Source organism: Alosa pseudoharengus, unplaced genomic scaffold (assembly GCF_046254945.1).
Source record: "Alosa pseudoharengus isolate Yale_2024_CS ecotype anadromous, Long Island Sound unplaced genomic scaffold, YU_APseudo_1.1 YU_APseudo_1.1_scf_6, whole genome shotgun sequence".
Lineage (NCBI taxonomy): Eukaryota > Metazoa > Chordata > Actinopteri > Clupeiformes > Clupeidae > Alosa > Alosa pseudoharengus.
In genome coordinates, this window is record NW_027468848.1 from 17,080,390 (window position 1) to 17,107,602 (window position 27,213).

The window sequence follows — 27,213 nt, forward strand, 5'->3', positions numbered from 1 at the left end:
CATGGGCCAGAGCAGAAGTTGGTATCACCAAAGGTGGCACAATCTAGCAATGATTTTCGTAATCCTCTATGTCTGAGAGATATGTTTTGGTATCATAACCTTTTCTAAGTGGTAGCTTAGTTGTATTTTTACTAGCTTTTATACCCATACCCAGTACAATTCACAATACATGCCTATGTATAGGTATAGGTGTATACAAGTGTCTGGGATGATGCGATATGTCTTAATCTATGTTATATCATATGTAGATGGCATAGGCTTTTAGAAAATATACAGTTTAGATGGATAATTTAGCTTTCCATGAATTACATAAAATGTATCCGTCATACACTTTTCCACCTATATAATATAGGATTAGATAGAGGCAAAAGACTAAAAGTGGGTGGGTCAAATCCAAACTCTTGCTATATCACATCTAGAGAGTATAGGCTTTTAGAAAATATATGGGTTAGATAGCTGAATACACTTTACACAGCTATTTTAGGCCCATAACTAATAGCTGTCCATTGAAAATCAATGCATTTCAATGTAATGCAAAATACCAGAACTAAGGTATAGTGGTATGGAGGAAGTTGGGAGATGTCTCAATGCACATTATATCACATCTAGAATATATAGACTTCTCAGAAAAATATATTTTAGGGAAATTAATCTGTTTTCCTTAATGATACCAAAACTATAATGATCGGACATGCCATGATATTTCAATTCTAAAGAGAATGCATGTAGATCCTGCATAACTATTAGATCTAAATTCTGCTTTTTCAATTTGTCTGGAACTAGATTTCTTTTCTGAACATTCTACAGTACAAATATTAACTGCCAACTTTAGAGTGTGTCGGTCAGTGTTGCCAGATTGGGCGGGTGCCCGCCCAATTGGGCTTCTTTTGACTTTGTCGGGCGGGGGAAAATAAGCTTTAGGCGGGCAAATAAAATTTTGAGTTGAATGGTTCTCTATGACAAAATCGTTGTTGGGGCGTTTTTTTGCTGAAGAGGGCGGGTTTTTGAGCGTGAATGGGTGGAAATCACTCAACCCAATCTGGCAACCCTGGTGTTGGTGTTTGCTGGGCCACGGGGCCAGTATGTGGATGGAAGCAGTTTAGTTAGGCTACAGAACAACAATGGCTGTTGTAGTGTCAAAAACAGATTACAAGGTGAGTCCTGTTTATTTTTATTTGTGTTATGATTTAGATGTGTGAGAATGAGTAAGGATATGACCAATGACTAGGCTACTTGTGAAAGACTAGATATAATAACCCAACCGGCCCAAGTAAGGTACTAACATCATTATCAAGCAATGATGTCTGCTGTAAACCATACTGTGGACTTCCCCAATTTGTGTGTGAACAAAAGAAAGGACAAAAATTAGGGTTAGCGCTTTGGACTTGTAACCGGAGGGTTCGAACCCCGACCTGTAGGCACGGCTGAAGTGCCCTTGAGCAAGGCACCTAACCCCTCACAGCTCCCCGAGCGCCGCTGTTGTTGCAGGCAGCTCACTGCGCCGGGATTAGTGTGTGCTTCACTTCACTGTGTGCTGAGTGTGTTTCACTAATTCACAGATTGGGATAAATGCAGAGACCAAATTTCCCTCACAGGATCAAAAGAGTATATATACTTATACTTACTTAAATAATATACAGATGTAGCCCATGTGTGAGCGAGCAGTTTCAGTTGGTAGGCTAGAATACTGATGAGAGTGGCAGAATACTGATGATGCACAGTCAAGCCACAGCTCAAGCCACTGCACTCTCACTCTCTTTCTCTTTCTCACATACACACACACATACTTCACATACACAAACATGTTCTCTCCCTCACATACTCAAGTGAAGAAAAGGGAGATCGCACACAGGGGCTGAGTAGTTTCAACAGTGTATTATTTAAAAAGCCGAAAAAACAGTTACAGGCCACATAAACAATTTATGTGTTTTTTGTAACTGTTTTTTCGGCTTTTTAAATAATACACTGTTGAAACTGCTCAGCCCCTGTGTGCGATCTCCCTTTTCTTCACTTGAGTATTATGTTTTTTGGAGACTATACGCACCGGGCGACACCTCAATACTAGACGAAAGGCGCAGACGCCACACTTCACCCTCTCCCTCACATACACACACACTCTCTCACACTCTCTCTCTTACACTCTCTCTCTCACTCACACACACACACACACACACACACTTCATATAGTCCCTCTGTCTCTCCCTCTCACACACAGTCACACACTGTTGCTGAGTAGGAAAAGGCCTCATTTTAGCACATCATTCCTGATATATCTCTGTTGCTTTCAAATTGTTGTACATCCCAGAATAGAGAAGCATGGCAGAAGGAAGTAGTGGTATTCAGGGGGAGTGTTTAATACATTGTTCAGATGATAAACCTTGTGGCACCTACTGTATGAACATAAAGTCATGGAACACACTACTGAGAGCAGCTGAAATAAGAGCCTATCGCCCCATCCTTGATCTTGCTAAAAGTCTCCCTGATGTTAGAATACCATCCATATTGTATCACAGAAAATGGCGTAGCATCTTTACTATGAAGAAACTGCTTGACAAGATCCTTGCAAAAGACATATCTGCAGAACCATCTGTCACAGAGGACCTAAGAAAATCTGAAAGGGAAGGTCCAACGACTTTAAGAGTTTATGAGGCCAAATGTATAGGTGCTGGTCATATAATTAGAATATCATCAAAAAGTTCAATCATGTCAGTAATTCCATTCAAAAAGTGAAACTTGTATGTTATATTCATTCATTACACACAGACTGATATTTCAAATGTTTAATTATTTTCATTTTGATGATTATAACTGACAACTAATGAAAATCCCAAATTCAGTATCTCAGAAAATTTGAATATTACATTACATACATAAACCAATACAAAAAAGTTTTTTTTAGAAATGTTGGCCAAATATGAACATGAAAAGTATGAGCATACAGCACTCAATATTTAGTTGGGGCTCATTTTGCCTGAATTACAATGCGGGGTGGCATGGAGTCGATCAGTCTGTGGCACTGCTCAGGTGTTATGAGAGCCCAGGTTGCTCTGATAGTGGCCTTCAGCTCTTCTGCATTGTTGGGTATGGCGTATCGCATCTTCCTCTTCACAATACCCCATAGATTTTCTATGGGGTTAAGGTCAGGCGAGTTTGCTGGCCAATTAAGAACAGGGATACCATGGTCCTTAAACCAGGTACTGGTAGCTTTGGCACTGTGTGAAGGTGCCAAGTCCTGTTGGAAAATGAAATCTGCATCTCCATAAAGTTGGTCAGCAGCAGGAAGCATGAAGTGCTCCAAAACTTCCTGGTAGACGGCTGCATTGACCTTGGACCTCAGAACACAATGGACCAACACCAGCAGATGGCATGGCACCCCAAACCATCACTGACTGTGGAAACTTTACACTGGACTTCAAGCAACGTGGATTATGTGCCTCTCTTCCTCCAGACTCTGGGACCTTGATTTCCTTTCAAATCTAAATTTACTTTCATCAGAGAACATAACTTTGGACCACTCAGCAGCAGTCCAGTCCTTTTTGTCTTTAGCCCAAGCGAGATGCTTCTGATGCTGTCTCTTGTTCAAGAGTGGCTTGACACAAGGAATGTGACAGCTGAAACCCATGTCTTGCATATGTCTGTGCGTGGTGGTTCTTGAAGCACTGACTCCAGCTGCAGTCCACTCTTTGTGAATCTCCCCCACATTTTTTAATGGGTGTCTATTAATGTGCTTGGACACAGAGCTCTGTGAACAGCCAGCCTCTTCAGCAAGGACCTTTTGTGTCTTGCCCTCCTTGTGCAAGGTGTCAATGGTCATCTTTTGGACAACTGTCAAGTCAGCAGTATTCCCCATGATTGTGTAGCCTACAGAACTAGACTGAGAGACCATTTAAATGCCTTTGCAGGTGTTTTGAGTTAATTAGCTGATTAGAGTGTGGCACCAGGTGTCTTCAATATTATTTTATTTATTTATTTTATTTAAACTTTATTCAAGACACAAAGGTCCATAGAGATAACACAGTAGAGATATATAAATATAAAACAATACAAAACATTTAAGAATGATGCAGATGAGGCATCATTTACAAAACCTATACAGGCTTCGGGTCCAATGTTTCCAAAAGCAAGATGTATACCTTGTGTCACTCTTAGAGACATCAGCTATGGACACAATAATCATATTCTTAGACCCTGTCAGTCTGTACATGAATTTATACATAAAATTTCATAAAACAGCGTTAAAAGAGGGCACATTGTTGGACACAAACATTTCACTGGCACTACTCCACCTAGGGATTTTAAGCACAATTCTCAGTGCATCATTATAAGCCACTTGAAGTTTTTTCATTTTCGACTCACTAAAATTACACCACACCAACCTTTTCACAATATTCTAATTTTCTGAGATACTGAATTTGGGGTTTTTCATTAGTTGTCAGTTATAATCATCAAAATTAAAAGAAATAAACACTTGAAAAATATCAGTATGTGTGGAAAAAATGTATACATTATACAAGTTTCACTTTTTGAATGGAATTACTGAAATAAATAAACTTTTTCATGATATTATATGACCAGCACCTGTAATTTGTGACAAATGTAGCAAGTATTTAAAAGGTCGAAGGACAAAAGAGAGTCTAACAAAATTAGTTAAGACCTGATGACAAAATCAGAAGAGCAGCCGTCAGGAAAGGTTACAAAAGAGTACTATCCATAGCCAGTCGTGACTTAGTAGCAGCAGAAGGCCATTACCATAGATCCTGCTACAGGGTGTACACAAAGGAAGATTCAGACATAGACAAAGATGAAACTAACTTGGCCTGCAAATGTGTACGGACCTGCAAACTTCCTGACTGCTCCTGCCTTTCAAACAAATTAAAGTGCACGGAATTGTGTAGGTTACAAACTTGTAGCAATCAGATGGAGGAAGAGGAGGATGAGGAGAACATAAATGCCAGTCTGGATGAATATGATGATAGTGATGAAGATTAAAAATATATTTTTGAGTCCTCATTAATCTTGTCTTCAAACGTTTGAGCACATCCACCTATAAATTCCACTGTAGCCTAAAGTTGAGCCATTTTTGCAGCCAAGACATTATGGTCTCTATCAAAGCCAAACATGCCTATTCAGCCATTTAATCCATATATTTTCTAAAAGCCCATACTCTCTAGATGTCAGAAAACATGAGTTTGGACTTGATCCACCATTTTCCATCCTTTTGCATGTATATATTAATGTATTATATAGGCGAAAATGTGTACATTTTATTTAATTTAGCCTGCATCATTAATGAAAAACTAAATCATCCATCTAAATTTTATATTTTCTACAAGCCTATGTCATCTAGATGTGATATAACATGGATTAAGACATGTCCCGCCTTCCTCCAGACTTTGAGGCACCCATATCTGTACATAGGCTTGCATTGTATAATTTACTGTGTGCAGGTATAAAACCTAGGAAAAATACAACTAAGCTACCACTTAGAGAGGGTTATCATACCAAATAATGTCCCTCAGGCATGGAGGATTACAAAAATCATTGGTAGATTTTGCCACCTCAGGTGATACTGATATGTGATTTTTTAGGTCCTGGCCCATAGTATGACTTAAACATTACTTCGAGTGTCAAAAGTGCAGTTATCTGAGTATCAAAAATGTAGTTTTAATATTGTGCAGTGTAGACAGTAGAGTAAAGTTGGTTTTAATATCGTGCAGTGTAGACAGTAGAATACAGTTGGTTTACAATAATATAAATTAAATATAAATTTGTGCAGTGTATAACAGTAACCTTAAGATTAGTAAGAATAATATATATATATGCAGTATATTAACATAATATATTATAAGAAAGACCACTGTTGGTTGGTTGGTTGTCACCAGGATGCAGAGCTAGAGATCAGTGGGTTGACAGCCGCAGGGAAGAAGCTTCCTCTGAACCAGCTGGTTCGGGTGTGGAGAGACCTCCATGCCTTCCAGAGGGGAGTGGGGTGAACAGTCTGTGTTTGGGGTGACAGTCTTTGATGATGCTGCACGCCTTACAAAAGCATCGCTTGCCCTGGATGGCCTCGATGGAGGGGAGTGAGGAACCGGTGATGCGTTGGCTAGTTTTCACCACCTTCTGAAGTACTTTCCGGTCGGAGGCAGAGCAGTTGCCATACCAAACTGTGACAGTAGTTGGTGAGGATGCTCTCGATGGTGCAGCGGTAGAAGTTCACCAGGATCTGAGGAGGCAGGTGGACCTTCTTTAGTCTCCTCAGGAAGAAGAGATGCTGGTGAGCCTTCTTGATCAGGGTAGAGATGTTGAGGGTCCAAGAGAGGTCCTCAGAGATGTGGACACCCAGAAACTTGAAGCTGGTGACACACTCCACCTCACTCCCGTTGATGAGAATGGGTGTGTGTGTGCTAGCTTTAGACTTCCTGAAGTTCACAATGAGCTCTTCTTGGTGTTGAAAGGCAGGTTGTTGTCAGTGCACCACGATGTTAGGTGCTGGACCTCCTCCCCTGTAGGCCGTCTCATCGGTGTTGCTGATGAGACCAATCACGTAGTGTCATCTGCAAACTTGATAATGGTGTTAGAGCCATGTACAAAAGTGCAGTCGTAGGTGAAGAGGGAGTAAAGGAGAGGGCTCAGCACACATCTCTGTGGTATGCAGGTGCTCAGGGTAATGGTCGAGGAGGTGTGGTTATCTAACCTAACAGACTGAGGTCTGTTGGTTAGTAAGTCCAAAATCCAGTTAGAGGAAGATATTAATTATATGCCCATTTGCTGTCCCATAACTGCAGTTAGGATATGCCTAAGTAAACTAAAGCCAGTGACTTTCTAATGAGGAGACACAGCACTCAAAGAATCTCCCATAGAAATGTATGGGGTTAGTTTGTAACGCAAACATGGCAGTCGTCTACACATATTCCCCCCCTTCCGCCACCAAAACATGACATGTGAATACATCGTGCCGATCATGTGGTATGTTGTGAATACATCGTGCCGATCATGTGGTATGTTGTGAATACATCGTGCCAATCATGTGTTGTGATCTTGGAGCTGGAGCAAGGTTGTGTCGTGAAGCCTTGCGCACGCACAGTTCAGTTCCAAATAGATTCCTGATAAGTGCCCAAAATGCGTTGTAATATGGCTGCCGAGTGGAGGGACTCGCCTAAAAGGACTTTGCTAAAGCCTTCTCTTTCTTGGTTTGTACACTTATTCTAAAGGTTTACAGATAACACACCATAGACAATGTCATTGACATTGACTTTGATTAGACTATTCTTCTATTCTTCTATTGTTGGACACATAGGCTACAGTGGTGCTTGAAAGTTTGTGAAAGCCTCAGAAATTTAGGAAATAAATATAACAACAAATGCGATCAGCCCTTCATCTGTCACCAGAATTGATAAAGAGAAGCCAATGGAATGTTTATTAAGAATGTGAGTAATTGTTGCTGATGGGGTTCACAACATTTATTGGAAGGAGAGGCCCATATGGCCAGTAAATGAAAATATGTTCACATTTTTTGTTAATAAAGATTCCATTGGTCTCTCTTTATCCATTTCTGATCACATTGTAGGTCATTATAATGCAGATTTTCAGAAATCTATAAGGGATCCACTGTTCACAAAACTTCTAGCACCACTGTGCATTCCAGTGTACAGATAGATACAGAGGTCACAGATACAGATGTGACATATGACCAATCACACAACATGAGCTACAAATGTATTCATTTTCGCACCTTTTGACAATTTTGAGGGCACATAAGATTCATGGCAGCCAATGTGACCAGTGAATGTGGGGTCACCTTCATCTCCCAAATGGTGATCTCATCATAGTAATAAAGGAAAGGTTCAGTCACTGGCATCAGACACCTGGGGCCAGGATGGACACTGATGTGTGAGCAACATCCACCAGTTGTAGAATGAAAATGGCTACATGAAAAACTATATCAGGGTCATTCCATGTGAAAACAGGCAATATCGCGGTATCATGTACATGGTACCTCTCAGATTTTGCTGAAAATCTGTGAAAATATGCCTTATGTTACCAAACGAGGGAATCTGAAGTTTCAGGTCAATATCTCAAACGGTTTGCCAGTGGCGTCCATTTCAATTTCGGGTGCCACGGCCCTAATTGACACATTGGAATTTTACATTTAATTTTTTGGCATTTTTGGAAGTCCTTTTTTTTGCAAACACTGCGCTCTCCCGATTGTTCTCTTGTTTCTTTGTGGGTGCGTAATCCAGGGAACTCATAGAAAATAACAAATGGTCACACTCCAAAAATCTTTTCTTGCTTTTTTAATCCATTTTAGCACAGGGGTTAATTAACAAACATTTCGGCCTGATGGGCTTCGTCAGTGTGTTTTGAGAGCCCATAACTTCTGTTCTAATAGTGGTAGAAGGCTGGTATTGTAGCCTGTACTACACAATTCTGGAGGCAGAATCAACATTCCTTACTGTTTGGGTGAAAGGGGGGTCACCAAAGTCCTAAAAAATGTTGACAGCATGTGTGATTTTTCACTTTTTGGGTGGCCCTAGCACCACAATTAATGATCATATTTATTCTAAACAGGATTCTTTGTTATATGTGGGAACATTGCTCTTGCCAAAATTAATTTGAAGGGTATGGTACCACTGGTGGGGGTTTTATGGGGGTCTTGGAACCCCATATTTGGACCCCCAAATGACTATGTGGGCACTTGATGGGATTTATACCAGATAAAGATACATATTTGTTTTTTCTTTTAATTAAATAAAACCTTTGACTATGAAGCTCCATAATATGAATTTTATTCTTCATAATGCACCATTTTGGACATTTTTTCCAGAAGTCTGGAATGTAGATCAGGGAGAATTTAGTGATGATAAAGCATGAAAATAGTGGAAATAACTTAGTATTATGCTCAGTGATGGCAAACAATTAAATACTGAGACTCTCAGTATTTAATTGTTATTTCCACTATTTTTCATTAAAAGAAAGAACAAATATGTATCTTTATCTGGTATAAATCCCATTTAGATCATCAAGTGCCCACATGCAATATATCACAGTATATTCGGGGGGTATTTAAATTTTAACATTTATGCCTATGAAGGTATGACATTGCATTGCAGTTATTATGACCGCCGCGCAGCGAAGCGGCGGTCATATAGGTTTAGTCAGAATTTTAAAACATTTTTTTTTTCTTTTTCGCATGCCCAAATTTCCGTCAATGAGTCCCGGGACACTGAAAGACCGGGGTACACAAAACTTGGTGGGCATGTACCCCCACATGGATAGCATGGAACCGTCATTTTTCGTTTTGATCTGTAGCCCCCCCGCTGGACTGAACCCCCCGAAAGGAGGGTAGGGCAGACACAGTTCTCTGTGAATATCTTGAGAACTGTAGGGCCTATGATGACCATTTTTTTCCGTATGTTTGCCTCCAGGGGTCATGTTAACCCATTTCATGTGCACACATGTGCACAAACAGATACACACACACACACACATACATTCACAGTAATCATACGTATGACACATACTCACACAGTAGACATATGTACGCTTGCATGCACAGGCACATACGCAGGCACACACACAAGCACGCACACACACACACACACACACACACACACTCACACACACACACACCCACACACATAACATAAACATAACACAAACAATCAAGAATTTCTCAGAATTATGAACAGGCAAGATGGAGGTGGGGTTGTATAAAATTTATTTTACATGTGAAATCTATGAACTAATCATGTTTTGGTACTTGTTGTCTAGCAGATACCAAGAATTGAGTGTGGATAATGCAATTTAGTTAGACAGTTAGAATCATATAGGCCTTTCAGCGTGATTTCTTTTTGTGGAAAAAATGTGCTGGACTGGGCGGCGGTCATATTTTGTACCGCTCTGCGGTACATCTAGTTAATGGACATATTTCACATCATACACAGCAGAGGTATCCTGAGCAAGTCACTCCGTTATATTGCATCGGCATAATACTATCATTTTCCTGGCATGCTGGTAGTCAAAGTCTATCCTAATATCCACACCGAATTTACCCAACCCACAAAACTTGAGGTCAGGAAATCTGGTCTGATGCCGCTCCATTGAGAAGTCTATATGCTCGGTGTACATGCGTTCAGGCCAATTAAATTGTTTGGATGGGCCTTATACGGTGATGGACAAATGAGCAACAGGGAAGCAGTCATCACTTCACCTGAGTGTGCTTCAGCTTATTTTCTTTACAACAACATCACTGCTGCTAGAGAAGCAAAATGTTTCATTACTGCTCTTTACAAGAAAGAAAACTGATTTCTGCCTCAACCTAAAACAGCTTCACCATCAGCTGCCTCAGGGCCATTGGATGTTTAACCCGGTGAGGTGATGCATTATGAGGGAGGGAAGTGCTCTTGTCCGTTAAGGTGCATATTCATTATTTTTGGTGGTTAGTATCCATTTTAATAGTGTTGTGTACTGTGTCATTATAGCTCATGCTAATTGTTGCAGACCATTGATATTGGTATTTTTTTTATTTTTGTAATGTAATAAAGCTGTTAATTAAGACTAGCAACAAGAAAACATTTGCAAATTAGGATATCTGCCAGAGAGAGCATATTTAATTCTGGTTCAGCAGGGTGCCCAAACTTTCCCATGCCACATTTCTATCTTCATTTAAGTTCACTATTATTTCATATCTCATGAAATGAAAGATAATATTTGAAGCATACACAAAAACAATAATACATATAAACAGATAGCCTAAATGTTCCTTTGCCTCCTCTACGCCTCTATGCTTAATGGTGCATGGTGAACTCATTACTGACTGTATGGATGCTAATGAATACACACACACACATAATCCTGTTACTAAAAAGGGAGACAAGTGTGCATGTGCATATGCTTGTACCTGGGCCAGTGAGTGAGTCAGTTGTTTTCTTATCTAAGTGTTCATTCCTGATGTCCAGACATTACATCAATATTATAGCCTTGAGGACCCCCCCAACACACACACACACACACACACATTCATTCACACACACAACACTTTCAACAGCATGTGGTGACAAGCACATGTAACTACACCCATATTTACTGTTTTCTGTTCACACAAGCTGGCATGCGGCCCTGGAATTGCTCCCATTACACAGATTCTCCATACCAACCAATCTTTCATAATAAACACACAGTTGGATGACAAAAACACAAAGGATATAGTCAGAGGAAAGGATCTTTAAATATTTGAGGAGTCTTTCGAAAAGTTAGTCTGGTACTAACTCTTTGTTTTCTGTCTGCATTTCGTGAGAACTGATGGTGTCTAAAATAATTGAGTTGTTAAGCCATCCTACGGCCTTCATGGAGAAATCCGTTGAAGAACAAGGACAAAGGATGAGAGGTCGACAGAAGAGAAAGCACTTGGGGGTGAAGGAACAGGGGAGACCCCTGACACTTGCTGACTCCTTGTGACTTGCAAATATTTTTCTACATTTTACTATACAGTATATTTATTTACTACAAAAGTAAGGCATAGATCACAATACATAAACATTCATTAAGTCTGCAAGTTAGCGAGTTGAGCAAGTTAATAGAGGGCAGCTCCAATATTGATCTTTTGAAGTTAAGTATGTGTACTTGTGTGTATGACAATGAAATTGGTGTCCTGATCTGTTGTCACAGGCACCACCTTCTCAATCAGTATGAATGTGTGTATGTGTGTGAGTGCTTTTAGTGTGGGTATTATTGTGTAAATACTCTTGTTAATATTGAGTCAGTGGAAACACAAGTGACGCATTAATGGCCAGAAAAAAGGAGCACAATGAAAGTACCTGTTTAAATACAAAGACATTAATGATGTTTAATGATTAAACCCGTTATTCATACAGAACACACACACACACACACACATGCACGCACGCACGCACGCACGCACGCACGCACGCACACACACACACACAAACTCTCACACACTGGCACGTACCTCTCCATGAAGAGACCTCACCTATAAAAGCTCCTCCCTGAGTGAGGAGTACACAGTTGGAGCCTGTGCAGTTCAACACATACACAACATAGGCATTTCTTCTCTCTAGCTGGACATGAAACCTCTGATTTTCTCCTGCCTGTTGTGTTTAGGTGAGTGTGTTCATATACAGTAGTTGTGTTGTTCATGTTTGCATGTGTAGTGTTAATGCCTCAGGGGATATAACTATCTGTATTTGTGTTCCTATGGTACAGTGTGATAACTTGGACAGCTGTTTGTGTATGTGTTTTTGTGTGCATGTGTGTCTATAACCTATACACATCTCTGATGGGTTTGGACTTGTTTCTAACACCATAATGGCCTCATGATGGAGATGTGTGTGTTCATATCTGAGCATGGATTGGCACTTTGGACAGATTAGAGGTTAGGGGCCAAGCGGGTGTGTAAACAGGATTCTTTCATTTGGGAGGCAAACATTAAAGCCACTGTGAGGTTAAGGTGTGTGCTATCTAGGGCTTGAAAGAGGTTGTGCGTAAACGTGTATGGCTTGGGTCAACCCTGGGCTGCTACTACTACTAGTAACAAAGCGCCTAACGCTAACGTTACAACGATATGTTTCTAGTCTTTTGTAAAATGAGATTAAGCAAGATTATGAAAGATTAAAGGATGTCTGAGGGCACTGAACGGGCTGTGGGATTGAGTGTGTTCATGAATGAATGATGCCAGAGTTCCTGAGCAGACTAGTTTGTCAGGGTGCGGCTGTCTGGATGTCTTGAGTGGTTTTTGAGGGTTTTCCGTGTGGGAGTTGTTTTTCACCTGATTTGTGTGAGTGTGAATACACGTGTGTTTGAGATGGGATAAACAGCACTGTGTGATCGCTTTCATTTGAAGGATGCACGTGGGTGTCCAGGGTGCAACTGTCACCTTTATTCAATTGGCCGGATGTACTGGATACGCTGTAGACTGGGAGTGTGGTTGACTACATTACCTGCTATCATGATGTGGTCTTACTTCATATGTATTCTTCTCTAATCTAGCACTGTGTACTGTGGTGGGGTCAGTGGGTGTGGCAGTGAGCTTCAGTGCCCATGACTCTCTGCTGGGAGCATCCGGTGACCTCCAGACCTCCAGTGAATATGAGGACCTTGAGAAGGAGAGGCCGGAGGAGGTTGAGATGATGAAAGGTACAGTTTCTCCCCAAACTCCAAGGCCGCCAATCACACCAATTCCTAGAAACATATCATGATCTAGTTACAATATGGGTCATATGTCACATTTACATGTTACATTGATATCTTAACTCAAGTGCAGCACACAAGTATGGTACCTCAAGTGGACACGTGTCCCATATGTTTGTGTCAACATATAGCTTTGTTACACCATCATCTTTCTCTTTTATAGACCCTTTCAAGAGAGTTCCATTATCAGCATCATAGTTGGCCCCACAAGACTTCCTTTTTAACATTCCATATGTTATCTTAATGTAGAGGAAGTAGATTAGGGGCCCAAATAGAACGTTCAAGCATTGTTTTTGTTTTTATTGTTGAAAGGGTCTATACATTTCTCTTTGATGCAGTCTGTTCCTCACTTTGTGGGAACATGGATATCTCAATAATGTATCTATCTGACGCCAGTGTTATCTTCCAGTTCCGCAGCTCAGTAAATCAGGGGAGATGGGAGATGCCGGAAGTGGGAGAGGGCGGAATCGGAGAAAAGGGAAGGACAAAAAGAAAAACAGGAAAGTTACGGGCCAAGCCCACACACCGGCCCAAAGACAGTACACACACTCCAGCTCACACACCACCATAGAGGACCTGTGTCTCACCACACACAGAGACTTCTGTATACATGGCCAGTGCAAGTTCTTGGAGGATCTGAGGGAACCACTGTGCATGTGAGTAAAATCCTGACAACATACTACATTTCAATATGTAAGCGTGTGTGTGCATGAATGACAGAACGTAGACTACAGAGACATTGTCAGTGTTGCAAGTGTGGTGCATTAAATGGCTGAAAAGTGTGGTGTGAGCATTGTTGTATTTGGAAGGTGATGATCACCACTGAATGCTTCCACTTGAATGGTTAAAAGTTGATTGTCTTTATTATTATTACCGGACAGCTGTCTGACGGGGTATGAAGGGAAGCGCTGTGCTGTCCAGCTGATGAAGACGGAGCATAAGGAGGTGGACGCTGGGGAAGAGGCCTACGCCCACACCGCTCTGCTGGTCATCGCCGTCATGCTGTCCATCATCAGCTGCTCCGCCCTGCTTCTCACCCTCTGTGTGCAGTACGTCCACAACTTGTGACACACAACACGTGACACACAGCACAATGCAAACACTAAAAAGGGGATGTGGAAATGATAGAAAAGCATAGAAAACACAGGCATGCATGATGTGAGGAACCGAAACTAACACTTGAAAGCTTATTCCATTTTTGTATAAACGCTACGGCTGATATCTGACATCATAGTTCTCATTTCTAGCGTTTTCTTTGTTTTGTTTTTCCAGCTATAAAACCCAGCGTCGATTCCAGGCTGCTTTCTTTAACCCAAGCAATGAAAAGGACAATCCTCTGAAAAATGACATGATGGTATGCACATAAACACACAGGCTTACACAGCTGTCTGATTTAGTCTAGTAATGTACAACTGTCATAACAATCAAGAAAACACAGATTATCTGTTATATATGCTACTGTAGATTATTATTTAATTGCTAAATCATTAAATACATAATTAAATCTACTCCTTCTTGACCCCTTGCTCTTTACGCAGATTTAGGATCCACAGAGGCAGGACACATCACTTCTTCTAGCAGCCCAGCAGACGCAACCACTCTATTCAATAATGGATATTTATTTATGTTTTTACTTATTTATTGACTTTGGCACTTCGGTTTAGTTGACCTTCTGATGTTTTATTTATTTCAATATCCTATGTATTATGTTGACGTCATTGCACCTATGGAGCATTTTCATTTCAGACCATTCAAATTAAAAGCTCTAAAGCAATATTTGGTGTGGTTCTTATCTTACATGATCAATCAAAAATGTGGAGCACAGTACTGTACATGTAACCAAAATTTTGATTCTCCTCTTTGTATAAAATATAATTGTAAGTAATTTCATGCAATGAACACTTCTGGGTTTTGCAGCAGTTTTAAAAACCAACATTGCTATGTCAGCATGTTTATAGGAATGTCCCCGATTGTGATAGAATTTTCCCTTGTGATGTCTATGATAGGCAAAATCCCATCAACGGACATGAATTTCAGATCCCTTAATTTATATCGATACAGTACAGTGCTATATCACTATCAATACAACACTCTAAATAAGTTAAGCACAAAAGGACAATACACAGAAAATGTTGGTATTCTTTGTCATTTTTATTCCCATTATTTAATTAGTTCAAATGCAGACAATTCTCACTAAGTTTTTTAAAGAAATAAAACAGTAAAAGTACAGTACATTATATACGCAGATGAAGAGTTTGGTTGGTTCTACAGACACAGCGCAACAGCCAGCAGTACCCTTTGCGGGGGCCACAACATTCCGAAAGGTGCAGCAGAATATGGAGAGAGATGTAGTTTGCTAAACCTCATTGGGTGAAAACTGATATGAGAATACCTTTTTGGGACCCTAGAGGTCATTGAATATCCACAGCAGTCCATGGATATATTGTTTGTACTTTACAACTCTCCACAGACGTGATACAACCAATGGAACACAGATGTACAACATAACCCAACACGCTGGTTTTTGTATTAGGGTTGGATTATCCTAAGGTTAGTCAAAGAATTATGTTAGCCTTAAAAGGTCTGCAGTTAGTTTAGAGTCAGGTTAAGGTCAGACAGCCGATTTCTGAGTTGGGAACTTGTCACACACAGACACATCTCTAGAGCTGGTTGAGGATAGTGATCACTTTTTGACCAGTGGATCAAGTTAGTTTTTTCACTAGGTACTCACAGAATCCTTGTTTACATCATACAACGTAACAAAGTCAACTGCAAAGCCACTACACTTCAACAACAAGAGAGAATTGTGCATTAACAATATTATTACACAGCCATCTAATACATATGAAGTACCCCAACCATCTCAGCTGACTGCAAGCCCAATTTCTTTCGGCTACATGTTAACCAGGATATTTACAAATAACTGTGGACTGGCTAGTGGCCTGTCACAGTTATGCTACAACCCTCAGTAGTCTGGGCTCCAGCTCCAGAAGTCGGTTATGTTCAGAAGAGATAAGCTCTTCTGAATAACACACAAACTGCTTCTACAAATGGAAAATATGGCACCTTCTGTTCAACAGTGGAGGGAGCCTGTGGCCTGGTAGCGCTGTGCCTCCATTTTTTTTATGAACACATCATGCCAATCGCGGCCATGTCGCCATAAGATGGCAGTCTGGCAAAATGGAGGCAGCGTCAACATCTGTGGAAACCAACCACACCGTCTCTACTGCTCAGGAGACATTCCTGTGCAAGAACAAAAAGAAATGGGCACCCATCTGGGCGCAGCATTAGTGTACGAGACCACTCCAATGCCATGTGACCAGGCATGACGTGGGCTCTTATTCCACCAGGCCTCAACTCAGCCCGGCTCATCCTCGCTCTCTCTCTCTCTCTCAGGTAAAACTCAGATATGTAGAAAAATATAGTTTAATGAAATTTTTTATATCTAATGTCTTAATTATTTAAATCACACTCACAATGCATTTCAGCGTAATAGTGTAAAGACATATCAGATCATACTTCACACTAATACCTACTAAAACTCCCGATAAAATTGAAACGCATCTCGCTATTGTGACGGATGAATTCGATGGAGATTAGTCTTGTCATTGGCATCATTAGGCAACTGGATGAGATACTTTTAGATATGATTACGATGTAAACACCACAGTACTGATAAGTTACTGTATGGAACAAACAGTAAAGCACAACATTACAAGGCAAATGGCCATTTAAGCATAGATTTGTTCATGACAGATAAAAATAATACACCACATAAACAGCAACACTGCGTTGATTCTGAAAGCCACGCATTTTGTACATTTCCAAACTGTTCAGAAGCAAAGGACAACTCAGCCAGCCCTTCAAAATCTGATTGGACCGAGGGCAAACCCGACCGGCCCTCTCATTGGACCTAGAGCCGACAGAAGCCTTCTCTCCCAGGCGCTGCTAGAACAGCTTTGTTTTGTTTTTTTCAGTGGGCGCACAGTGAAGCATCTGGCTGTAGGCCCACGGAAGAAATGTCTGGCATGGTTACTGTGTGTAATCACATACTTGTCTGACAATCACTGTGAGCCTACAGCAAAGCTTCTGGGTATCCAGTCTCGGAGTGCCTGCAGAACAGGGAGCAAGAGGGCCCAGACGCGTCACTAAGACAATCAGCTGAGCACAAATCAGAGGGGTGGGAGCTACTGGCTACAGATGGTAACAGTTGCTCTCACGATTATACTGTACATTTGGTTTGTGTGTGTGTGTGTGTGTGTTGATATGTTCCTAAGCGGAGAGTACTATGCAGATATTTGGCCGATTCTGCACTTGTTGGCCTCACTGCGGCATGAGGTCATGTCATGGCATTAGTATGGGCTCTGACTGGCATGTGACTGGATGGCATCGATACGACCTGAACATGCAGTGGGACTCTTGGGATGGCATTATTCTGAGCTTACAGTAGAGTGGGATTCCTGGATGGCAGCTTTAGGACATCACAGTGGTGGAGATGGCATCATTATTAGCAAACACTTATACTGCCATCCAGCGGGGTGTCCGCTGAATGGCAGTATAAGCTCAGGCTGGCGGAAACCAGGGAACAGTATCATGTTGGCTGTATATGTACAATAATTGGCAAAATACCATGGGAAACTGTTACCATGGGAAATGGTCAAAAGATAAAATGGTAAAAAAAGCTTTTCTGAAGCTTTTCTATTGCAACTAGTGTCAGAGAGCAATTAACTTAATTGTTTTAAATTGCAATCTAAAACTTTTCATTTGAGATGCTTAGACTAAAATAACATGACTGAGAAACTATTCAGTTTTTCAGCTAGCTTCAGCAAACTTTTCTGTTAAGATGGCGAGAATTAACTAGTCTTCAGATTTCTTGTGTTATTTAATGACACCTGAAGCAAGTGATCATTATTGAAGGTGAAAGAATCATAACACATCTGGCCTATTTTTGAAAGGAACCCCACTCAACTGTGACAACTGTTTGTAAGTTACAATACAATAACTAATACGTTTTTAAATGTCATGAATTTCAGCTGAACATAAAATAACTGAAACATAACTCATTAAATAAAAATGTGTGTGTGCATGTGTGTGAGAGAGAGAGAGCAAATCAGTGTGTGTGTGTGTGTGTGTGTGTGTGTGTGTGTGTGTGTGTGTGTGTGTGTGTGTGTGTGTATGTGTGCACACGTGTGTTTATGTATGCATCTGGGCATTGTAGTCTGAAAACTCTTTGAGAGAACTTCCAATGTGTTGAATAGTGTAACATTATTTAGAAAACCAAAGAAACAAAAACACATCTTAAAGAATATGTACAGAAAAGGACAGTACAATATAGTACTAAAACAAAGAGCTTTGTTTAAAAAAAACCACAGCAATATGACCACTGCCTTCAGAAAAGGATCTCTATGGTAACACAAATCCCTATGGAACCCTCATTTGGCCAGGTGAGAAGTCAGGGGTCAAGGGTAATGTGCTGATGGCATGAAGGGTGGACGTCGAGGTCAGCCAGTGTATTAGTATTTTTCTCGGGAGCACACCACTGACCTGTGTGCCTGTCTGTATGTTTGTGTGTGTGTGTGTGTGCGTATGTCTTACTCAATAGTACCTGTGTTTGCATGATAAATACAGTGTCACATCACTGCACCAAAGAGTCCTGTTTGCTTCGGGTACAAAAGCTTAATTTGGTAAAGACAAACAAAAATAAATAAAAGAGCAGACTTGGCAGCAGGAAGTTTCCATGTCACTTCCTGGCAGCATTTCATTGAACACTGTCCCCATCACCTATCTTTCCCCTGCTCCTTCCTCTTTTCCTTTCCACACCTCTTTCTGCTAGCCCTCTTGCACTTTATTCTTCCTCCCTTCTCTCTCTCTCTCTCTTTCTTGTTCCTTCGTTCTCCTTCTCAGACGTAGGGCAGGATGCCGTACACGAACAGAGCCATCACGGCCGCACTGAACAGGCCAGCCACTGGCACAGTCACGAACCACGCCAGGAAGATATTCCTGAAGAGTCGCCAGTCCACCGCCTTCTTGGAACGCAGCCAACCCACAGCCACAACAGAGCCCACCTGTACACACATACCACACACAGACACACGCACGCACGCAGACGGACACACATGTGTGCGCACACACATTGAAGAGCAACATCTATTAATGCTCACAGTAAAAGTAGTCATACATGGGAATTCACAGGATTAGTTTACAAGCTCATCACATATGAATAATATTATCAAGACGGAGCAAATATTGATGGAGAAAATATTTTTTAGTAGATCATGTTAAAAGGGTTTTCCATTCATATTTGGATGAACTGATGTGTTGAAGTGAATTATGCTTAGGAATAAGTGTAATTACATCAAACATCTAACATGTTGGATGTGTTTTTGTCTCCACTAACAGTAGGCCTGCTTGAAATGTACAGAGCAGTCCTCTACCATCAGTGAGACTAGAAACACATACTTCTACTCCATTATTACAGTAGAATTCCAGTAATGGACTGCATTGACTGGAGTGAAAGCAGTAACAACTTGTGGTAACAGCCAGAGCAATTGTCGATTTTGTCGAAGTTGAATCCACAGGTGTATCTCTTGGGACACCAAAGGGTTGGTCTGCCCAAACTAGTGTCAGGTGTGGCATAAGATTTGCCAACTTGATTTCAGTGTCAATAGATGGTATTGTCAAAGTTAATTTTAAGAAACGATAGGGCAATCCAACATCATGTTTATAGCTACTAATAAAAAAACCATCTTAAAGACAAAGAGTCTGGATGGGATTGACATTACTCAAAGTCGAGTAAATTAAATGTAGAGTCCACGATTCTAGCAAAATGGTTGTTGATATTTGAGCCAGCAAGTCAAATTTTACCCCTCACTTCCAAACTCTTGAAGAGATGCGTTGACTGGCTTGCATTTTGTATAGCTCCGTATGAGTCTGACCTGTTTGCGAACCCCAGTTTTTCTGAGTGCACACACAGGGACAGCTCGAGGAGTGTGAGGAGTAATTCTCTGACTTTATCAAAAAGTGATTTGGAGTAGAATTTACATTAGAGTTAAACGATGAAAGACTGACATTAAATTACAATGGCATGTCGGTGTGATACAATATTGTATATTATGTGATAATCTAATGTGATTACAAGTTGCCATACAATTCAGCAACTGAAACGATCATAATTATAGTCGAAATTAGGTTGAGAATATGATAATACAAAGTATACTAACTTTTTGCATTATATATTTACATGATGGTCTGATGTGGTTGTGTTACTGTATGTGGAATTGGCAGAGACTTGTGTGGAGTCAAACATCTTCTTGCAGTATCAGGCTCTGGCTAACAGACAACTGTTTGGCTGTAGACCACCAGTGGCACTGAGCATTTATGGAATTGTGTTTCAGGTGAGTAACATCAGTACACAAAGTGCTCCTCACAAAGTCACTAGCAATGACACATTTTGAAGGCTTAGGAGACATTACGTAAGCATTTTAATGTTTAAAAGTTTTTCTCTTAATTCTATTTAATGGAGTGATTTACTTTATGGCCCTATTGCTGATATATATGTATACTATAAGTGCTTCATGGCCCTATTGCTGATATATATGTATACTATAAGTTGCTTTGTAATGTCAGTAAGCCTCCAATCAGCAGGACGACGCAAGTTAGAGTAGATGTCTATGAAGTGGACAGATGGGTAATCGGGAGGGAAGGGCTGGATTCTGATGGCGATGTGATGAACGGGGCATTCCTCTGCATTTCCCCTCTCTGAGCTGCTCTGGTAAAAACCTCCAACTCCACACCAGTACTGGGCCAACAGGGCTAAGTTTAGGCTTTCAGCAAGCCTCTCATATGACACTAGCCACTAGCAGAGATCCACAGAGTTGACCAACCAATCTGAACTGTTAGCCATGTGAAAACCAATGGACACCTGCCTAGTTTGATTACACTTGTATAACTGTATAACTACACTTGCAGTAAAATGTCTTTCAAAAGAAGAGCATTTTTCCAAATTGGTTGTGTTTTCATTAATGTTGTATTGCAAATGCAATACCTCTCTTGATTTAATAGTACAATGTATCAAACTGTACTATTGTAAAAACCACTCATGTAGGCAAAACGGGAGCCTATGAAACTTTAGTAAGTTAACAGCAATAATTGAATGCTCCTCATAATTATTATTGTGCATTAAAGGCAAATAATAAGGTGAGTGAAAAGCTGTGCTACCATAATCTGTGAGTAAGGAAGTGTACTTGTGTAATACTGTGCTGATGCAACATGTGCAGGTGTAAGTCACTTATGTGCATTTGTAGAAAGATCTGCAAGTGTAAGGTTTTACGTTTACCGTAAAACTCTGGTCATACAAATGCAGAACTCCAGAAAAGAGTAATAGAAAAGCGATCGGCTTAGTCTTGGAATAAATGTGCTATGATTGGTTGCTACTTTGGGAGGGGAGGGTCTACTGTACATCTCTCCAATACCTTGCAGTGGGTGGAGCTTATGGGGATGCCCACATTTGAGGCAACAACCACTGTTAGAGCAGTCATTACTTCAATGCAAAAACCACTGTGAAGAAACAGGACAAGAGAATAGGACAAACACAAACACGTGCATGAGACAGGAGGGTCATGGGACACGACATACAATCCCCTACCGCCCACTCTTCCCAGCATGCCATGGGAGGGTGAGCAGACGAGAGACAAGGAACCACGTGACAGACAGCGGGAGAAGGTTCTGGAACACTCAGGACTGCATGCAGCTGTTACGCAGCGGGGAGGCGAGGGGAGGTTAGAGGACTGCACACGCTGGGGATGTCTGTGGGTGTCGGTGTGTCAGACTGACGGCCTGCTGGCATGTTATGTGAGAATCCGTGTCTGTTTATGTAAACGCCTGCTGACTAGTGTGAGAGTGCTGTATGTGGTTTGCGCTGGTTGCTATAAGGGTAATTCCTTTGATCATCTTGGAATGTGTATGGTGTGTTTGTGTGTGAGACAAAGTGTTGGTATGCCTGTAGGTTTGAGTGTGTGTGTGTGTGTCAGGGTATCTGCACATTTTCCAAGTGCAAATTTAAAGACTTTTAAGACCTTTTCAAGACATCTAAATGAAGAAATTAAGACTATACCACGGCAAAAAGATATATACGACTGTTTAATCAATAGTTTTTTTTCTTTTTCTAATTTTAACCCCCACCCCATTTTGGATGTCTACAGAAGTTACCAAATATATTTTGGCGAAAGAAAAATAATTGTGTGTGAATTACCTTCAATTACCTATAAATGCCCAATTTTAGGGTCTGGGTTGCTTGCTTTTGAAGCTGGCTGTACATATTTGGTTGTGCTTACTGGCTGAGGCTGACTGTTCTTCACCTGTGTCTGTAGTAGATAGGCTACTTGCCAAAGACATGTGCACTGGACTGGATTCCCTTCAATATTTTTTTCAAAGTTAGACTAAGCTATTTAAATATTTTAATAGGCCTACTTTATATAATTAACTATTTGCATGTATTGTCCCATATGCAGCACAGCAAATTAAAGTTAATCCACTACTTTACATTTTGCATACCAGTTGTATCTAAACCAACCAAAGCTTGACTGAAACATTGTAAAACCATTGACTTGTTTTAAATTAATTAAGAGACAGGTCCTCCTCGCATAATCCTGCTGAAAACTGCTGGTTTCATCTCAAGCACGCACGTATTATGAACGCACGTATTTTATTTATGTAGCCAGTCGCCGACATTCAAAAAATATGCGGTTATATTTCACAACTTTTGCAAAGTAGGCCTACTGGGAAACGCTGGCAAGCAAGCTGCTGGCAGATATTACAGGTATTATAACTTATACATATATTTTCTTTCCTAGGCTAGGCCAGCAACACACGCTGGAAAGATGCAAACAGATGAACTGAACATGTACAGTATTTCCTCCTGATTGCGAAAACGCTTGTTTTCTTTTTCTGTCAGTCAGTGGTTCCTTTATAAATTGCGCAGCAAAATATCAGACGAGAATTCAATAATTTGACCAGCAGTCTTCGCGTCCATAGTTTGTGAAACGATGCTGTGTCCGAGCAAAGATTCTAGATGCCAAGTACAACTTCAAAAAGGAGGACAAATGAGCGTCTGGCTTGAAGCTGCGCCGGACGCCGGAATTTTAAAATCCATATGTCCGGCCTAAATTCGAACGTATGGCCAACCTATTGCTGGTTTAACTGGTTTACCAACTCTTTCTCCCGCTCATTCTACCGCTCACGTAGGCTACCTGCCTATCTCTCAGGCCTCGGCTACACCACGAAAACGTCAGGCATATTTGTACATACTGTATTATTACCGTTTTCACACCTTTATACACACGTGAAAAACATCTTCACTCTCCACTACACTTCCTCCCGTAGTCACTTATACAATTGTGTTTTAAATTCACGAAACCGGATGGAGACATCACTCGCTCTCTTGCCCTCGCTGGCGGTCCCATACGCAAATTTAATACCTCCCTTTCGAAAATTCAAGACATCCCAGACAATTTAAGACTTTTTTAGGCCTTAAAAACCGAAAGTTATATTTAAGACTTTTTAAGGATCCGCGGGAACCCTGGTGTGTGTGTGTTTGTGCAGTTCCTCTGATAGGCATTGGAAGGCCCATACCACCTCCCCCTCCCTTGCGTGCACAGTGACCCCAAACAGTGGGTGTGGCGGGGGTGGCCTGTGGCCTTTTACCCAGCATACCTTGCAGTGGGTGGTACTGACAGGAATTCCAATATTGGAAGCGAGCACAACAGTGAGTGCGGAGGCCAACTCTATAGTGAATCCACTGTAACAAAAGATATTCTTCATGGTCAGACTTTCCGTTTACACACACACACACACACTCATGCACACACACAACACACATACTCTCTCTCTCACACACACACACACACACACACACACACACACACACACACACACACACACACACACACACACACACACACACACACACACACCAACATGTACAGACATATAAACAGAGATCACACACTCACGCTCATTGCCCAGACAACAGCATATTCAAGTCCATAGAGTATGCATGCAGACTGCATCATAACTGTGTGATGGGACGCATATGTGCTCTTAAAAGGATAAAGCATTAGTGTTTTCAATGATCTTAGCCATGCTTGTGGATGACTTATTTAAGAGATGAAAATAATATTGTGAAATATTTCAAGAATTGCTGTGCGGTGTGAGTGGCAGGTGTTTGGTAAGAGTAATGTGTCTGTGCAAGGTTGCATGTGTCTGAGCATGTCTGCCGATGAGTGTGGCAGCCTTCTAAGGTGGAACAGGCAAGTATTTCAGATGTCCACTAACAGTACAGTAGGGGGTGAGAGACAGGCCCAAATTGCTGGTCTCTTCTGGTGTAAACCATTGTTATTGAGTACGGAATGTTGGCTATGTCAACAGATGTGTGTGAGGAGGGATATGACATAGACTTGGGTGTTCTAGTGTTTGACATGTAAGAACATCGGCTCCTTGTTAGTGGTGGACAGGTGTACTTGACGTATGGCTCCAGGGGTGAGAGTGGCAGGTTTGGGTGTGTGTGTGTGGGTGTGTGTGTGGGAGCAGATATATGACGGAGTGGCAGGTGTGAGTGAGCTGAAGAGTGAGGAACAGACTGGCTCTATCTGATGGTATGAGTCGTTGGTATAAAGTTGTAAAGTAGATGTAAGCTGCTGCTGTGTGTGTCCAACTTTGAGCATCTAAGCCATAGGTGTGTGCCCCTCATCTCACCTGGAAGGGGTAATTGGGGTAAGGTCTTTGCCCATGGTCTGGATGACGCGCCGACCCCAGACCCACAGGCCAGCGCAGATGCCCACGCCCCCGTAGAACAGCAGCCAGATGGGCGTGGCCGCGTCCTGCATCACACCGCCCTGCTCATAGATCATCCACAGCGCCACCAGTGGTCCAATGGCATTGCTGCACGCACCAAGACAAAGAGTCATGAGGGCATTTGAGAATACTGAGGAAACAGGCAAAGGTGCTGCTGAGTGAACCGGAGTCATTTAAACACAACTGGATACAATATAAAGCCAGTATATTGATATGTCCAATCCCCAGCACGGCGTATTGAGGCTGTTTGATAGGCTGTTGAATAGTCATGAATGCTGCTCAAGGCTTTGAGGGGTATTCTTGAAGTGACAAGCTAAAGTGCATCAGATGGGGGCAGGGGTGTGATAGGACATTTGTTTGTACATGAATATGCAGATTCCCGGTGCAAAAGGGTACTTTGGACATGTTTTTATTTAACAGCAAATCACTGGATGTAAAAGATGAATATGAAATGTGTGGTGTTGAAGAGGGCAGTACCTGACATCATTGCCTCCATGGGCAAATGATCCAAAGCAGGCGGTCAGGATCTGCAGGAAGTGGAAGAGCAGGAACACCTGAGGCCGGTCCTTCTCGTCCTTCTCCTCCTCCGGCAAGTCCTCCAGGCCACCAGGGGGCGGCGTGCCCATCTTCTCCGACGCCAGCTTCACGTCCACGCCGCCCTCCTCCGCCTCGATCTCGGCCTCGGCCACGGCGTTGCAGTAGCTGGAGTAGCTGTCGTAGCGCACGCGCTTCTTGGAGTAGAGCACCGTGTCGGCCACCAGCTTCTCGGCGTCCTCGGCGGCGGTGGCGGCCTCGGAGCGCAGCGGCTGCATGGGCATGCCGCAGATGGCCGCCGTGTAGCACGTGTAGCTGTTGTTGCGGCGCAGCAGCCGGTAGTTGTTGTCGGCGCGCGAGCTGCGCTCGTCCTCCAGGCGTCCCAGGTGGATCTTGTGGAGGAGGTCTTTGTAGAGGCCCGAGTCCTTGTGCACCGTGTGGTACACCTGGCCGTCGCTGCGCATGTGGTCAAAGTTGAAGCTGCCGTTGGACACGGGAGACTTCAGGCAGCCGTTGGTCATGGAGTGAGTGCGACCTGAAAGCAGAGAACTTATATATTTATTTATATTTATAGAGGAGAGGCTCCCACTGGATTCCAATATTTCTTGGTGTAATGCATGCCATTTGTCTTATGGCTTTATAGTTGAAAGAGAAATGTGATAACATGAAAGCTAAAAGCTATTACTCGGACAGATGATACTTACATCAAGAATCTCTCAAAATAAATTGATTTATTGCCTAGAGCAGGTCTGTTAGTAAGTCAAAGAACTCCAGCAAAGGTCAGACCATAATAATTCCAAGTGCAGCCTGAGCTAATGAACACTTACTGGAACATGTACAATCTGTATATTAATAAACACTGCCCTGGTCCTCATCTCACTTACTCTGCACTCACTCTGCTGGATTAATGGCCACTGTTTACACAACCCTTTCTCTCACAGAAGTATTGCTGAAATACTACCTCTGTGTAAGCCATGTCACAGTCACAAACCATTTGTGTTTGCCGAGTTCTGAAACAACACTAGTCTTTGTGCAGAGCACCACAACACTGACTTCTTCTGACGTCAGCATTACTGCCTGGAGCCACTCACCGTAGAAGCGGCCGTTGGGGGGGGGCGGGGCAGCCCCGTTGGCAAGGCCGCTGGCTTCTGGCGTGGTGGGCCCTGTGAGGGGCAGCACTGAGTCGTCGGGCCCGTTGGCCCCTGGAAGCTCCTTAAACACGGGTGCCTCCTCCTCCTCCTCGGGAATCTTATCCAGGCTCTCATCAGAGATGCGAGACAGGTGCTCCTCTTTCAACTGGCCTACAGGGTCGCGCACAAACACAGATGGAAGAAACAGATGAACGCATAAACGGAAATGTACGTACGTACGTACACGTACACGTACACACACACACCCTCTCTCTCTCTTGCGCGCACACTCACACACACAATAATTTCTTCTCCACATAAACAGTACAAGCCTGACAGTAACACCTATCTATGTATACTACACTCAAACGGAAGTTGTGTTATTTTCAACACGTATTGTGTAATAAATAAAAAAGGAAACGACACAAACTGTGTTGTCCCTATCTGGACACAACACATTCGTTTTAAGACTGTAATGTCAGAAGTCATCTAA

General features: G+C 41.9%; 2 protein-coding genes across 5 annotated transcripts in view; one reads left to right on the forward strand and one right to left on the reverse strand.

Moving 5' to 3' along the window:
- Positions 1 to 12,006: 12,006 nt before the first annotated feature.
- Positions 12,007 to 14,946, forward strand: areg (amphiregulin). The gene is made up of 6 exons (XM_076270566.1): positions 12,007 to 12,120; positions 13,006 to 13,152; positions 13,616 to 13,862; positions 14,088 to 14,255; positions 14,479 to 14,560; positions 14,745 to 14,946. The coding sequence occupies exons 1-6, from the start codon at positions 12,084 to 12,086 to the stop codon at positions 14,748 to 14,750; spliced, it is 687 nt and encodes a 228-aa protein (XP_076126681.1). The 5' UTR covers positions 12,007 to 12,083; the 3' UTR covers positions 14,751 to 14,946.
- Positions 14,947 to 15,336: 390 nt separating this feature from the next.
- slc20a2 (solute carrier family 20 member 2) overlaps positions 15,337 to 27,213 on the reverse strand; it is a 30,670-nt gene continuing 18,793 nt past the window's right edge. For 2 of the 4 annotated variants that reach the window (XM_076270708.1, XM_076270709.1), the window contains 5 exons: positions 26,682 to 26,891; positions 25,534 to 26,125; positions 24,958 to 25,143; positions 23,917 to 24,001; positions 15,337 to 19,271 (listed from right to left, as the gene is read on the reverse strand). In XM_076270708.1, coding sequence (XP_076126823.1) covers positions 19,107 to 19,271; positions 23,917 to 24,001; positions 24,958 to 25,143; positions 25,534 to 26,125; positions 26,682 to 26,891 — 1,238 coding nt within the window. In that variant the 3' untranslated portion in view covers positions 15,337 to 19,106. Of the gene's footprint in view, positions 19,272 to 21,677; positions 24,002 to 24,957; positions 25,144 to 25,533; positions 26,126 to 26,681; positions 26,892 to 27,213 lie in introns of all 4 variants that reach the window. The other 2 variants (XR_012983688.1, XM_076270710.1) reach the window with 2 other exon arrangements.